The 16,512-nt window shown below is 39.5% G+C and overlaps 2 protein-coding genes across 4 annotated transcripts in view; one reads left to right on the top strand and one right to left on the bottom strand.

The window, feature by feature from the left end:
* The window catches only part of spir (spire), a 463,061-nt gene that overhangs the window by 116,925 nt on the left and 329,624 nt on the right, over positions 1-16,512 (top strand). For all 3 annotated transcript variants that reach the window (XM_065216592.1, XM_065216591.1, XM_065216590.1), the window contains exon 2: positions 14,067-14,101. In XM_065216592.1, the coding sequence (XP_065072664.1) occupies positions 14,067-14,101 (35 nt within the window). The remainder of the gene's footprint in view (positions 1-14,066; positions 14,102-16,512) is intronic.
* LOC135696994 (uncharacterized) lies at positions 5,262-6,132 on the bottom strand. Its single transcript, XM_065216537.1, has 2 exons — positions 5,822-6,132; positions 5,262-5,778 (listed from the first exon to the last, which is right to left on the bottom strand). The coding sequence occupies exons 1-2, from the start codon at positions 6,130-6,132 to the stop codon at positions 5,262-5,264; spliced, it is 828 nt and encodes a 275-aa protein (XP_065072609.1).

The following is a 16,512-nucleotide window of genomic DNA, read 5'->3' as shown; positions in this document are numbered from 1 at the left end:
TGTAATTTTTAAGGCCACAAAAATAAACAAATGTAGTGAAAACAGCGTAATGTCAATTCATGCACTGTATTAATTATAATGTTGTCCTTTGTCAATCAATTATTAGGTTACAATTTTAGTTTACCCTTTAGATCAATTCCGTTATCTCCGGTACTGTATAGCCACAATTGGTTTATAACGACCTAGTATCAGTAACTTTAAGTATCTGGGTTAGCGGCGCCGGTGGTGTAGTGGTAAGCGTGATTACATCTCACCCCAGCAGGCCTGGGTTCATTCCCAGTCGGCGCCGCCGGGATGTTCTGAGGCATAAAATCTCTGATCACGCCTTCCTTTAAGTAAGTAAAGCCGTTGGTCCCCGGTTCATGTGTTGATGGGTCGATATGTAGGGTACAGGTGTGAGAGCTGCCTCCCTGGCGTCGGTAGCATTGGTGCTCAGCACGGAAAACAAGATCGACGGAAAAAAAATCTAGGAAAAAAAGTATCTGGGTTACAGTTTATGTAAATATCAAACTTACTATTGCTAACGATTAACCAATGGTAAACTGAAATATGGGTGAGGCCTTATGCTATTGTTAAGATCAAGGAATGAATAAATTTAATTTTCACACTTCCAATATAATTCTTCCATACAGTTCAAGTGGATCAATTCAGTAGTTTTCACTCTGATCTGATTTATGCACAATATACTAGAATATAAACCAATGAATAGAATCTAAACCAAGGAATGTAAACTGATTTTTGATACTTGTAATCGCTAACCATAGTTCTTTGTACTTCTATTGATGTTAAATGATCTCATCTGTTCAGTTGAAAATGATCACTTGGCTAAAGTGACGCAACCGCGTACGCCTGCGCTTACTGTCAGTGATCAGACGAGGGGTTTGCCACAGTCGATTCGGAGCGGTTCGAACACATATTGAAACGTCAATTGCGTTTATGACCAAAGCGTGAGCTTATGACGTTTCTAGGGGAATGTTTTCCGTACTAACATCCCAGAATACTTAATGTACAAAGTCTTTCAGATTTTCCCCATTATCGACTTTCCATTCATACTCAGGCCATATCAATTCAAGTATACATCACTCAGCAACATTAATGAAGCTCCCAAAGGCAATCTGTTATGCAAAATAGCAAAAAAAAAATTTTGCAAATCTTCTGATAAATAAGACTTGGATGCGCAGTCGCATCCAATGCCATATTTTCTATTTTTACTTAGTTGACTAGAGCGAGGCACCTCATGGAGATAGGTACACAAATGATGTTATCATACTAGGATAAGCCAAATGTAAACTAATATATAAGTGGGAAGTGACAATAAATCTATACTCAGGGCTTAGTACGTACCCAGAAAGGCTGTTAGTCCATTTGAGTTTTGTTTAAGTGAAATACGTCTCAAGGGGATCTTTGCATTTTGAGGGTCTTCTTTACAATTTTGGCGTTTTTATGTCCAATTTCGATGTTTATTAGGCGATAAATATACGTTTATATTTATGTCAATTTTTGGCAATTAATAGAAAGGTTAGTTATATGTAGTATTTTTATGCATTTTCGAAAGATTTTAAAAGGCGTTTTTAGAGTGTTTACGACCATAAAGTTCGATTAACTTAAAATCTGGACGCAAGAAAGCAACTCTATCTCGATATTGTTTTGATGAAATAAAACAGTTGAGCAGCCATAATAAAGGTTTTTATTGCACTTTCAGGAAAAATATCAACAGCCTTACTCCGATTTGGATTGGATGAAATGGCGCACTTTGCTTGAAATACCTCGCATCATCTGTTGGACACTCTGTTCGTCAACTTGAGTGGCCATTTTATTCCACCATATCTTCATCTCTTAAGCATCCTGAGTCACTTTTCCAGTCTTTTTCAGCTTCCGTTTAACATCTACCCAATATATCTCGATTGGGCGAACTTCAGGGCAATTGGGTGGGTTGAGGTCTTTTTCGATGAAATCCACCCTGTTGTCACGGTACTACTGAAGTGTCTCTCGACTGTAGTGGCAGCTAGCCAAACCTGGCCAAAATTTTACAGGGTCTTTGTGTGCTTTGATGAATGGTAGAATGCATAATTCATAGCTTGCCACATCAGAAATTTTGTAGCGAACTTATTAGCAAAAACGAATTTATATTTTTGGGGACATCTCCTCGAGCCATGACCACATAAAACTTTTGCCCGGGAAGCTGCCCAAAGTATATCTTTACAAACGTTTCGTCGTCCATCAATATGCATCCTGGGTTCCTCGTGAACACTTCTCTGTATAACATCCGAGCGCCTGTTTTGGACATTCGGTTCTGTTTCAGTGTCCGGTTTGGCTGCTTGTTGGCACGATAACAATGATAGCCTTCGCGTAGACGGATCCTCCGGACGGTGCTTTTGTTGGAATTGTGTTTTGTGACTATGTCGCCATCAGAGAGTCCTGGGTTTGCTCTAATTGTTCTCAATACCTTCCAATGCAGTTGCCGATCGTAAGTTCAACTACGAAGCTTACTGTGGTCCTTCCGAACAATAGATTTCCGAAAACGTTTGAGAACACTGCACACGGTAGTTTTAGCCAAATTCAACGATTTCGCAATTTTTGAACCTGACCACGTTTGATTTTCAACGTGGATGTCCAAAATTAACTTCCTTCTTTGGGCTTCCATCTGTCACAACTTTTTTAAATCTTAATGAATCGTACCACTACTAACTATTACCACTGAAATAGGAGAGCTTTCCAGCAGGGCGTCTAGATTTTAAGTGAATCGAGCCTAAAGCACTAAGTATGTTGCCTTTAGATAGTTTAAGATGGTTGTTGCCAGGTTGTTGGTAGTAAATCCTCCATTGGACCCACGATGTCTTGATCATACAAAGGAACAAGTTAGAGTGATGAGCCTATCAAAAGGGTACTAGTTTCAGGACATTTCATTCAAGTTTTACCAGACAGCCAGACCGGATGTTGATCCTCATCCAGCAAACCATCTACAATTTGGACTACTGCGCTGGAACTTTGGTTGGTAGCTTGATACAGATTCCCTAGGTCACTCGGTGAGATCGTTCTTATTATCTTTATTTATCTATTTAAATTTCACTTAAGCTTATCGTTTACCAAAACGAACCCAACCCTTTTACCCAACATCCCAGTGATTCCTCGTGGAAGTGCAGAAGATTTTTCGGCTTCCATCAAAGCGAGTGTCACGTCAACACATTCCTATCCATTCCTTTCTTGACCTGTGTTCGGGCGCGGCCGGCGATGGTATTGCCTAGTTTGAGATCACCAGTTTTTACACATTGAGGATGATTGCTAGTCCCAAGCATTTGTCTATTGGTTCTCTGTGTAATTACAGCTGGTCTGGCAATAACAAAGTAGCAACCGTGGGCGGTCAATCATGCTCATTAAGACTTATTGTCAGAGGAAAGTATCAAATTAAGAAAAACATACATACATACGTCAAATAAAATGTTCAATAACTGTTATCTGCCAAAAAAAACTACTCGTGTTTTAAAAAAAGGAGTCGATTTCAAGAGTGCACAATATCTTTCGAGTATTTCAGTAAGACTAATCAATTTTAATTTAGTTGCTTTACTCAGCTTATTGCCTTTCCGACATTTGATCATTTGATTTTTTGATCCACTAAAAGATTCGGCAATTTAAACCTTTTTTTTTGTTTTGTCCATTTGAACCTTTAGTCCATTTGGCCTTGTGTCCATTTCAACTATTTGTCCCTTAACATTTCTTTCGACGTTCTGCCCATTCAACCTTTTGTCCAATCCGTCATTTTGTCTTTACATATTAAATTTATCGTGTTGTCCATTTAGATCTGTTGTACATTAGATATTTTGTCGCCCAACGCCAGTAGAAGTAAATATCGAGATAATTGGCTGTTGAAAATTTTACGATATTTTCATTCGACCTTTTATTCATTTATATATTGCCTTTCAACCTTTAGTCCTTTGACGAAGCTAGTTCTTGAACATTTATCACTCTAATAAACATTGAATTCGTGAATAAAATATGTATTTCAGTGAACTGTGACGAAATTTGTCACGTGTAGTCCCCAAACCTAGTATTTTGTCATGAATTAAAAAAAAAAAACAATATTAAATATTTAGAATATTCAGATACTTCGAAACACAAATTTAAATCATCATGGTAAAAAGTTAATTGTTAATTACTGAAATGGCAAGCGAAGCAGTGAAGCGTCCACATATTTAGAGTCATAAAAAGGAACCAGTGTTGCGACCCATAGATTGGGAAACAGTTAGTAAATCGTTTTGTCTCAGGTTCAGAAGGATGTAATGTCGACATATTTTAATGATTTATGTGTCATTATATGTAGTAGAACTTTTGAAATACCTTTTAAGCCAAGGCTTCACAATCAACTAGTGAAGTTAAACAGAGCCTGTAATTACAAAAAAAAAGTTTGCTTGCATAATTTTTATTAGTTTCTCAAGATTTTATCTGAGAATCAATTACTCAGTAATAGTTCAAATCGCTATCCCTACTCCAATCTACATGTACAAGTTTAAAGTTCTTTAAAAAAAAATCTTTATGCTTTACGCAAAACTCTTCTCAAGCGTCCTTCGGCATGCTCATCAAAATGGAACTCTTCGGAATTTTCTTAACTTTTATTTTTTTTTCTTTTCGTTTCTCCATTTTCTTTATTAACTTTAGAAAACGATTATTTTCTCGGAATTTCTCAGAAAAGTTCTCTTCTCCGTTAAACTCCTTAAACTAACTTAGATTTTTTTGTGAAGTTTGCTTCACAACTCTCTTGGAATTCTTCTAAGAATTCCTTAGGACGTAATATCAGAATTACCCAGTAGTTTTCAATGGGCCTGAACTGGGGACAATTGGGTGGATTGAAGGTTTTTGGAACAAACTGTTGTCATTGTACCATTGTTGTACTTCCTGGCTGTAGTGAAAACTCACAAGATCCGGCCAAAATGTCACCGGACCACCATGTGACTGGATAAACCTCCGAGTTTATCATTTTCTCAGAGGCGAAAACTCGAAAACCTGGTATTCTGCTTGAGTGATCGATTTGGTTGCCTGCTGGCGCGGTAATTCGCTGCACTGTACTACGGGTGGCATCATACTTTTTACTCAAATCGCGATCGGACATACCTGGGTTGCTTCTGTTGGGCCTCATGACATTTCCATGGAGCTGACGGTTGGCAGTTCCACTGCGGCGTTTATTTTGAGGCTTCCGATTCATCGTCAAGGTTTCCCTGTACGTTTTGAGCACGCTTCATACGGTGTTTCTAGGAAAATTCAATACTTTAGCCAGCTTGGCCGCGGACGACGATGGATTTTCCAGGTGACTGCGAACGATTTTTTTTTCTACGCTCCATACAGACTGTCGTGATCGGATCGAGGTTTCCAGCCTCGGTTACTGCTACACGAATTCGCAATGCTGTGCGCAATGCGCAATGGCTTCTATTCCTGCTGCTGCTGCCGCTTCTGCTGCCGCTTCTGCTGCCGCTTCTGCTGCCGCTTCTGCTGCCGCTTCTGCTGCCGCTTCTGCTGCCGCTTCTGCTGCCGCTTCTGCTGCCGCTTCTGCTGCCGCTTCTGCTGCCGCTTCTGCTGCCGCTTCTGCTGCCGCTTCTGCTGCCGCTTCTGCTGCCGCTTCTGCTGCCGCTTCTGCTGCCGCTTGTGCTGCCGCTTCTGCTGCCGCTTCTGCTACCGCTTCTGCTGCCGCTTCTGCTGCCGCTTCTGCTGCCGCTTCTGCTGCCGCTTCTGCTGCCGCTTCTGCTGCCGCTTCTGCTGCCGCTTCTGCTGCCGCTTCTGCTGCCGCTTCTGCTGCCGCTTCTGCTGCCGCTTCTGCTGCCGCTTCTGCTGCCGCTTCTGCTGCCGCTTCTGCTGCCGCTTCTGCTGCCGCTTCTGCTGCCGCTTCTGCTGCCGCTTCTGCTGCCGCTTCTGCTGCCGCTTCTGCTGCCGCTTCTGCTGCCGCTTCTGCTGCCGCTTCTGCTGCCGCTTCTGCTGCCGCTTCTGCTGCCGCTTCTGCTGCCGCTTCTGCTGCCGCTTCTGCTGCCGCTTCTGCTGCCGCTTCTGCTGCCGCTTCTGCTGCCGCTTCTGCTGCCGCTTCTGCTGCCGCTTCTGCTGATGCTTCTGCTGCCGCTTCTGCTGATGCTTCTGCTGCTGCTCTTCCATCTTCTTCAAAATTCGTAACAAGAATGTCCTCCACGATTAATAGTAGTAAAATTTTGTTTATTTCTGTTAATTATGATTTTACATTGTTTTAACATTTTAATTGATTAGCCTATCAGGCTTTTCATCTTTGTTTAATTTGGTATTCTAATTAACGTATTCACGTTTTTCGACTAGTCTACAGAATGCCCCTTGCGGGTGTGTTAAGTTTGCATTGAAAAAAAAAATTAATAACCTACCTAACTACGAGCATAACTTAGCCTAACGTGCTAGATCACGTATGATCTGATGAATTGATCTCAGACAGGTGTCTCTGAACCTTTCCAAGATAAAACTCTCCGTTCTTCCAATGACTGAATTCCAGACAGGATGTGGATCTCAGAATTTTTAATTCGTGGGGGACTATTTAGGATCATTCTAAGGATCTTGTTCAGGATCATTTGGAGTTTGAGGTGATGACATTTGGCGCAACTATCTCAGAATGTCCTCCAGGAGCTAAAGTAGCCCGTATTTATACCCAACGTATTTTTAATCCGTTTCCCCATTGGCTGATAGCTGTGTCGGGATTTCCCCTCACGATGTTTCACGCCAAAGAGATTTTACTCAAATTGAGTGTTTCATTACTTAACAGTATCTTTTTTATACCTTCAAATAAAGCTATGATCTTTTATTATTATTATTCTACTCAATCTACCACAGTGACTGTCTCCAAAACAAGAGCGTTTTATGAAATGAATAAATACACTGTTATTGTTATTGCTGTTGTCAACAAATATACGTCAAAAGCTTCCGGAAACATCCGCTAGGAGTGCTGCAATAAACAAAAGAGTTTGTTCCATTACTAAGTGGGCCATGGCTTAGGTAGCTCAAGTAGTCTTTCAGTATTGCCAACCCGAGAAAACAGACTGTTATGATTACAGTTGGTAAACTCTCGATTCAAAAAGTTTTATTCGATCCCAATATTTTTAATGATTCCAGTAGTTTTTTTTTAATTGGCTCGATAAATTTAACCGATAAATAATTCCGTTATATTAGACTGCTCTCTGGTGACAGTATGTTTATTCTTTATTGAACGTTCAGCTGGTTTATAGTTAGTGAAAGTACTGTATCCGCTGTTAATAAGATCAAAATCAGCTGTCCAATATTTCATGTTATAAATCTCATGGAAATTATAGCTCAAATAACTTATGCCATAAACATCGAGTAAAAATGAATGTTTCACCTCATCCGCACCGTCTGATCGGTTACCACAAGTGACCCACTAAAGTTCACCCCATTTCACTCTGAGCTTCGATAAGAACACTTGCCAGTCGTTGGAAATTCGGCCCAATCCAGTTGCATTACTACCCCCCCTCCGAAGACAGGCAAGTCTCACTTTCAACTCGGTTATGGACGATGACGTGCATGTGCATTGCACACATTGCGCAGCCCTGTAATAAAATTTCACGGTTCGAAAGTTCCCTGAAATAAAGACAAAAAATCGACTTTTTCGACTGCTTCTTCTTCGCGCCGTGAAGGTTTCAGTTTTTTTTTACGTATTTTGGGTGTTCGCGTGAGATTAATTACATAAAAACGAGGAAAATTATTTGCATTTCTGCTGGTGCAGTGTAAAATTTGCGTTGTGGTGCATCATGTTTCGTCGGTTGAAATTGTTTGTTTTGTTTTTTATTGCCGTTTTAGTAGCTCCGGCAAGACCAATTACAAATTTATTGGGCCCATCGAATTTGTTAGCTTTGGATGGTAAATGGCTCTCACGTGGGGGAAAATGCACCAGAACCATTAAGGTAACGTTCCAATTTTACCTTCCTTCTTGGATGGTTGTCGGGTGAGTGGTTGGTAATTAATAATCTATGTATTCCGATCGTTTTTTAACCGTATGGTACTGCGCATTAAGTACTCACGGTAAATGTAACCCTATCGCTCATATGAATGAGAGGTTACGTCAGTACCGCATCGATCGAAATCTCTGATCGTCTACGACGATGGTGGCGCGAATGTATACCTACTTACTAGGCACATGTTGTGAAGCCCAAAGCACGCGCTCCGGTCCATAGGAGAGCGGGTACTATTCTAAGAATGTGCCATTGGAACGCACCTTAAAATGATTTCCAAGATCGTGCAAGTGGAAAAATGAGGACTCGCCGTGAGTCGTTTGGGATGGAGGCGCATGCAGTGGAAGACCTCCGTCGGTGACTACGGAGACTCTGGCGAAGGGTGAGAAGAGTGAGAAAACAATTGAATTGTCGCAATTAATTTGATGCCGATGTCGATATGGAGGAATGATAATTGATTCAAGGCGGGATGGTATTTCGGTTCGGATTAGAAGTGTTTGGTTTGTTTAGCTACTTGAAACATTGGAGACTGAAGTTATTATAGTATAAATCAAATAATGTAACTTCGCTGACCTCGTTCGCGTTGGTTTTGAACAGTTGAAGAGGACATCACTAAACGCCCATAGAGGCTGGAAAAATTACTTAATTTTCTTACTAATCCAATGGGTGCTGTGCGGTGCCTGTTGTATAGTTTTATGCGTTCAGTTTGTACGACCTCTCAATTTTTAATTTTTTTATAAAGCCACTTAAACACTCTTGGGTCATTCGTGACTTGTCTTGTGACTTGATGCCACAGTTATGATTTTTATATTGTATATTCCAAATAAAAAATATTGTTTATGTTCATAGAGTGTATATAATCCTTTTCCTTTGTCCTTCTCCTTCTAATTTTTCTCTTCTCTTTTCAGAAAGCGAGTAATGGCGATATAACCATAAGCCATAAAAGACTAGGACAAGAGTTAGTGCTCATGTCCCAACCGTCAGAGGAAAATGGAGCATCACTTAATCTTTCTGTCAGAAGCTTCTAACTAACAACCAATCATATAATTACTAAAAATATATCGTACGGTACGAGGTGTCCTCGTTTTATTTATTTATGGGATTCTGAACCATTCTGAACTAAAGCATTACCTTTAGCATTACCATCGAGCAAGTTTCACAATATCGTAGATGGTACGAATTCAAAAGTATTAGAGCAAAACGGATATCTATTACTGGACAGATAGTAAGTAGGAAATAATTACTATCTCCCAGATAAAGACATATCGCGCTCCAACAGTTATGGATTGTTCTGGCCACATCCTTACAACTGGTAGGGATAGGAAAGGTATGTTAGTCCAACATTTACTTAAGAAAGATGCAGAGAACTCTACAACCCCTCATAAATGTCTCGGGAATTTAGGAATTATGTTAGTAGGGAAGAAAAGCCATAGGATTCACCCAGTCAGTGTTGCTGGCAAATGCAGATTTTTTATAAATGTTGAAATTGCTGTCCAGAGCGTCTGCTGGAATATCTTCCAACCTTATCAGGTTGCTGAAATAAAATGAAGATATAACATGGTGAACTCACCATCGTTGTCATACCCGTAGCTAATTAAAAGGAAGAAATTATGTTGTGTTTTATCATTTTTTTTTATTGATTGAGGGGAAAACCCGCGGGAGTGAAAATAATTCGAAGTAGAACCTCTTCTTTGTGGCTGCGAAAGAATTCTCCCATAATTTTTTTTTTTTTTTTTTTTTTTTTTTTTTTTTTTTTTCATTATAGTCACTTTAACACTCTTGGGTTATTCGTGACTTGTCCGAGGGTGAGATTTGAACTCGTGACTTTGGCGTGAGAGGCATGGATGTTAACCACTACCACTACTAACCGGGGTCGCCCCCCCCCCTCTCCCATAATTACGTTAAGCTCCGTTATATCATTTCCAGATAAATTAAACCTTCCCGCTCTAAAACGATCATTCCCAAACACATTTTGTACTGTTCATGTGTTCCTGCAGTGTTACAATTTCACCCGTACACCAAGGGACTGATACCTTCTTGTTGACTATACCTAAAGTCTCCAATATTTCGCTTACCGGTAACATCAGATCCGATGACATGAGATATTCGTCCAATAGAATAGAAAGAAAAAAATGTCCTATCTTGTGCTGCCTTTTCCTTTGTGCGCTTGCTCTCTTCTCTATTTTTTTTTATTCAAAATCACTTTCACTTGTCGAGAATCTGTTTTTTTTTACCAATCCTGCACTATGAGTTCGCATCCAAATGAGCTCAAATTTTGAGAGACTTATCAGGTCCTGATTCGAAATCGATTCAGCTCAGTGGAGAAAAATCAATATTTTGAACCACCCTACTGCATTAAAATGTTCCCGCATTCGACAGTTTGTCTCTCTTTGAATCATACTTACCTTACCAATCAGGCTAAGGCCTTGTTGTCCTCTGTTGTCCGAAGAAGTCGTCTCCACTCTACTCGATCCATGGCCACACTTCGCCAGCCTCGTAGTCTGCGTAGGGTCCGCAGGTCACCTTCTACTTGGTTGATCCATCTTGCCCGCTGCGCGCCTCTTCTTCTTGTTCCTGTTGGGTCGCTATTTATGTTATTTATGGGATTCTGAACCATCGTGTTTAAATATTTTATCTAAACAGGCTCGATGTTTTCTGAATCATCTTGCCCCTTAAATGCTGCACAGTTGGTCTGGCCGTTTTGGTGTGGGTGAAGCATCTTCGATGTTAAACATTTATCAAATAGACAAGACATATCCGGCGTAGTGGTTAACATTCGTACCTCTCACGCCAAAGCTACGAGTTCAAATCTCACCCGGACAAGTCACGAATGACCCAAGAGTGTTTAAGTGACTATAATAAAAAAATAAATAAAAATAATAAATAATATGATGTTGGTATATCCATCATTTTACAGGATTCATTCAAGAACTGGCAGTTTTGGTGTTAGATTATATTAGATTAGATTAGGCTGCTTCTCAAATTATTTATATAGATTAATTTGCCCTTTTAAGTTTCGAATGTAAAGAAGCATGTTCTACAGCAAAGTTGTAGCTGAGATAATTTAAAGCTACTTTCCAATAGAAACATTTTTTCAATCTCTTAACGTTATCATTTCTCAAATTGTTCTTATATTTTTAAAACATCCAAAGTCAATTCTGAAAAAAGCACTTTTAGGATGAGAACATTAATGGATGAAAAAAAAAAACATTTTTGCAGACAAGTAGCTTGAAATTATCTCAACTTCAACTTTGCTAAAGATTTTGTGACTTTATTTTCAGAAAATAATACCTTTTTTTTCTTATATCATCCATTTAAGACCCACCAAAATGTTAAAAAAAAGACCAAAAGAAGAAACATTCAAGTTGAAAAAGTTTACAGAAAACTCAAATTCTAGTAAACTTAAGACAAAAGCTCTCGGATTTTTATCTTGCTAAATTTACATCTTGTACTTCAGTGAACGGTGGTATCTTGTAAATTATAAGAAATATCAATTTACTTTTCTCGACAAACATGTGTATTTCAACAAGCCCAAAAAATCATCTGAAGGTGACTGTCACGGAAAATCAACTGAATTTTACAGGATCACCCAAAGTCAATAAATCTCCAAAATGAGAACGGAAAAAAAGATCGAAAGTTCACACCAGACACTTCACTTCTAAAACATAAGATAAATACACAAGGATTTTTGTCTTGCTTAATTCGCATCCTGGACCATTGTGCATTGGAAGTTTTCAAAGAATATTAAGTTGAGAGCCGGTGAAAATGACCAGTTGGACGTAATGGCCAAAGTAGAAGAGATCAAATTATCTACCTCTTCCTCTGCCACTCCCTGTTGTTGTCGTCCATCTATGCACCTCCCACTGCCATTCTGTGTACGGAGTGCTACCACTGTGCCCTTTAGTATTTGTTTTGTTTTTGTTTTGACTTTTCTGGCAGCCGTTTGATGCAGGAATTCCTTCGGTGTACATTCATCTTGCACATGAAACATTTGTTCTTGATCCCGTGTCATAGAAAATGTTTCCCTTTGGATTGAAAAAAACGTTGCGTGGATCCTCCTTCTTACAAGTGCTGCGCTGGAAGTTTCTCTCGGATGGCACGCTATACGTTTCCGTATCACTAACGCTGGATCACGATCTGGGTCCTCTGGTGGTAGATCGTACACTCGCATAGGGTAGGATGGTGCAAAACGCACCGTTTAAGCAAAATCGTCAATTGCTGGCGTATGGAAGCTAAAATCAAGAAGAAAGTAATGGTGTTTGGTTCATTACCATGTTTTCTACGAAGATCAAGTGATTTCGAACTATAGAACGATGCATTTTCATGATTTTCAAGGTATTTTATAAATTGGTTCCAATATGATAGCGGGGCAAAACGCCTGATTCATGGTGATCTGACGCCTGATGATTATTCCTTTATGTTACATCAGAAATAAGGTCGCAATAGAGTGTTAAGCTGTGATTCATTAAGTAAAACATCTAAAAAAATACGAAAAGTGAATTAGTTCAATTTTTTGCGATATATGCTGTTAAAAGCTTAATTTGAAGTCGACGATTTTAACAACTGTATCATATTTTGCACAAAATGCTATTTTCTAAGGGAATCAGTAGGTCAAAATATGATTTTATGATCAAGAATCAATTGTGAAACCTCTAGTTGAAAACAAACACAATCCGTTACCCGGAAAATGCATCTGAGGAAAAGTTATCGCTGTTTTTCTATAAGTGGGCATTTTACCCCAGGGGTGCATTATGGGCTGTTCTCCCTTACTGCATTGATTTTTGTGTTTTAAAATTTATGAAGACCGCCTTCTCTTCCGCAATCCAGAATGTTGCTTCCATCATCACGGGATTTACATCCAGTGCCTTCATAAAACAGCCAATTTCAGCCATGGTCGCACAATTTCAGCCATGGTTCGCACTTTTATTGCGAAAGTCAAGTCAAGTGTTTACCCTTTTTACAAATAAGGGCTATCGTTTGATAAACCAACTTTCGATCAGAGGTTTCGAACAAAATTCTGGCTTCAATATCCTGGTATTTTTACTTCGTGATCTTGATAGTTTCCTAGCTTAAGATTTTGAAAAATGGTCTAGAAATTTTTTAAAGCTCTAGACATTTTTCCAAAGATTAGTACCTGTGGGCTTCAACAGCAGCTTTAGTATTGTTTTAAATATCGAGAAAAAAATCAAGTCACTGTATCCATACCACATACCTCTCATGCCAAATTCACTAGTTCAAATCTCACCCCGGACAAGTCACAAATGACCCAAGAGCGTTAAAGTGACTAATTAAAAAAAATTAATTAAATATTTCAAATTCTTATTTTTCCGAACTAGTAATCCGGAACCAACACAATCCCAATTTCATATTTGACAATTTCCACCTCTTGATTGATATTTAATCATCTATGTATTTAACATTTGCTCACAAGTTCATTTTAGTTATTGGTTTGTGGACTTAAAAGCTATACATTGTATTGACGTCTCTGGAAATTCTGAATAAACCTCATATTTCTCAGTCCTTGAACTGAACACGGTTTTATGAAATTTGAGTATCTTTAAAAATAGAGTTAATAAAATTATACACATTACAAAATGATATCGAATAAAGCATATTGTCCGAGTTCAAGATACTATCTTAAACAGGATAGATAACCTATTTGTGCTCTTCAGAAAACTTCCCTTGAATGGAACGTATTGACTTGTAGACACGTACCTTATTAGAACTTTAATTTTAATAATTGATTTGAATGTATGTTGTTTATCGATCTTTAGATCTACAGCCCATGTACTTTTTCGTACTGATATCAGTCATTTTGGTATATCTGCATTCGTTAGCTGCAAGGGTTGGCTGTTTCCAATCCCACCTCTGCATCTCATGGAAAATCTTGCCATTAGCATGCTTGACCCCTCATATGTGGTCACATTCAATTATCGCTTTCGTGATGATATATTTATCATCTCCCATCGTCATCGCCGCATCACGTCCATAAATTGCAATCACATGTTTTCTCGTCACAATAAAAACACAGTTCCATTTCGCGCGTTCAAATGCTGATTGTTTTAGCACTATTTTAACCTTCTCCTCTTCTTACTTTATTTCCAGACAAAGACCTGTGCGTTGCTTCGTCCCAGAAAAAGGTAAGTTTGCAATGGTCACTGTTAATGACGAACCCATGTTGAACAGTGAAATCACATTTAAAACTGGAGTATGCTATTATGGCACCAACCGTTTCGCGTGGAATAATCTCAGAGACATCTATTTCCCAAAATTCAACAACACACTGCACTGATGGAAAGCATTTTTTTTAGTTAGTGCGTGAATAAGTAACCGATCCCAGCGAGGGCTTTCAATTTAAGCTACCTACGGGAAATTTTTTTTTTATGGCGAATCGAGTTCTGACGGGGCGCGGACGATTAAAAGCAGCAGATAAATTTCACGGCTTTAATCACTACAATTAATGCTAAAAGCTTGAACGGTGCCTGCGCACTGGTTGGCAGCCGCTAAACCGCACGTATAGCTGTGTAGTGTCTCGCGAAATGGTTAATATATCTCAAGCAAAAGGCTGTACGACGGCGTGGTGACATTAACCAATTTTTCGACTTTCAGCGTTTTCGAGTTCAAAATCTCATTTTCGAATCAAACAATTAGCAATCAAAGTACCGTTTATATTCTTCCATATTTCCTCGAAATTTCAACGCTCGTGTGAATTTAAGAAACGTAGCGTAGCTGGAAGCAATTCCTGCTCCCTACGGCAGCAGTAGCAGTAGTCCCTTTCAAATTGTGGGTCAAGTGCAGTTTGCTGAAGCAAAAGATTTTGTTTTTTGCAATTGTTCCTCAGTGGTGATAATACGTGTCGTATGTTGTTTGCGGACCTACCTCTGCATATTTTATGCACAATTCGTGGGTTCACGCCTTTACGTCTTGTTCACCGCCGCTGGCGGCCACAAAGTTGGGTCACTTGAGTGGATCTCAATGGTCACTTGCATTTTCTCCTCCCTCTCTCTGGGCTGACTATACGCATTTGCGTTTCCTAATTTAGTGGGGTGTAATTTTAATGGATACGAATAGGTGTCATTAATTTGGATGATGGTTTATTTACGGTTCTTAATGCAACCTTTCACTCCGTGATGTAAATATGCCGTAGGATGTAATTTTCTTCTGATATCTTGCGGATTTTCGAATGCAGACATGGTTGAGGGAGTTTTGTAAATGAATAAAAGTAGGTCCACGGCGAATAGCTCATAAATAATTATTTTTGACGCGTCCTTCTCCGATTTGCATGAAACTTTACATATTTTTTTTATTCTGAGAAATCATTCACATTTTAGTAAAAATTCTGCCATGTTGGATCTAGTGTTTGTTTTGAAAATGGTGTCTTTCACATTTTTCAATAAAATGTAGCACGAAAACTTCACTTCTGATCGAAATGCCGTCTGAGACAAAGTTGTTGAGAAAAGTAAAGTCTTTCTTGAAAAATATACACAGTATTTGTTTTTAGTAATTATGAGTAAAAATACCAAAAAAAGTGTTAAAAGCTCAAATATCTCAAAAACTATATCTTCAATTTTAATAAATGTTGTTTATTAAAAAACTCATGAACCAAGTACCGTGTGCCCCGTAACGTGGGTAGATCACCTTTTCGTGGTACGTTACGGGATGTAAAATCTACCACCGATTCCTAGCCTTGACTGCTTCAAACTAGGGGAACAGGATTTTTCAGTAATCAAAGGAACACATCTTAGTCCTTGTTACTTTTTATGCCTTGTTGATAGTGACAAGACTCGGCTTTGTCTACCGAGGATGATCTTGAAACAAGGAAAAAAATGAGTTAGTTGTCTTCATCTATGTGATTCCTAATCTTCTATTCGTTGCTCCCTAGTTTGAAGTGGTTAAGACTAGGGTTCTGATGCATGGTCATTATCGTGCCTAAATTTTATTGCTAAGGAATCCAATTATGACTGACAAAGGGGCGCGCCTTTGGAGGGTGTTTCAACACTCCGAAGGGTATAAATAGCGGGACCTTTCAATTAGAGTCGGATCCTTGCGATAAATGCAAGAGTGGTTTCACATCGTTCCAGAATCACGCACCGCTGCTTCAGGAATGCGATCATCTGCTCATACTCAGGAAGCTCGGACTGGTTGATTGAAGCCTCCCAGAGTTCACAAGTCTGGTCGTCTGTCGCATGCTGCAACAGCAACATCGGAATATGCGTGCGACTTTTGTTCCGGCCAGCACCAGAATTTCAAATGCTCGACTTTTCAAAGGATGACCGTAGACCAGCGCCAAGACAAGCTGAAAGCGACGAATCTGTGCTTCAATTGCCTGAGGAAGGGCCACCGTAGTGCAGCGTGTCCAAGCAATAAATCCTGCGGAAAGTGTTCCAAAAAGCACCACACTCTAGTTCATTTCGAGCAACGGGAGAAACCTGAAGTAAGAACGAGTGAGCCGCCTAAGCCAGCCGAAGTAGATCCAGTACCAGCAGTGGCGGATCAGCCTGTGAATGCTTCCTGTTCCAGCGTGTTTCGTTCACCAAGCAAGCAGGTGTTC

Source organism: Ochlerotatus camptorhynchus, unplaced genomic scaffold (assembly GCF_037179485.1).
Source record: "Ochlerotatus camptorhynchus isolate MF236.1 unplaced genomic scaffold, CSIRO-AGI_Acam_v1.1 ptg000064l, whole genome shotgun sequence".
In the NCBI taxonomy this organism is placed as follows: Eukaryota; Metazoa; Arthropoda; class Insecta; order Diptera; family Culicidae; genus Ochlerotatus; species Ochlerotatus camptorhynchus.
Note: the sequence above shows the minus strand (reverse complement) of the source record. Positions and strands in the feature narration are given on the sequence as shown.

Bases quoted from the DNA above. Each gene is read 5' to 3' on its own strand.
- LOC135696994 (XM_065216537.1), bottom strand. From the start codon at position 6,132: ATGGAAGAGCAGCAGCAGAAGCATCAGCAGAAGCGGCAGCAGAAGCAT. The intron at 5,779-5,821 runs GCAGCAGAAGCG...AAGCGGCAGCAG, and splicing joins CAGAAGCGGCAGCAGAAGCG to AAGCGGCAGCAGAAGCGGCA.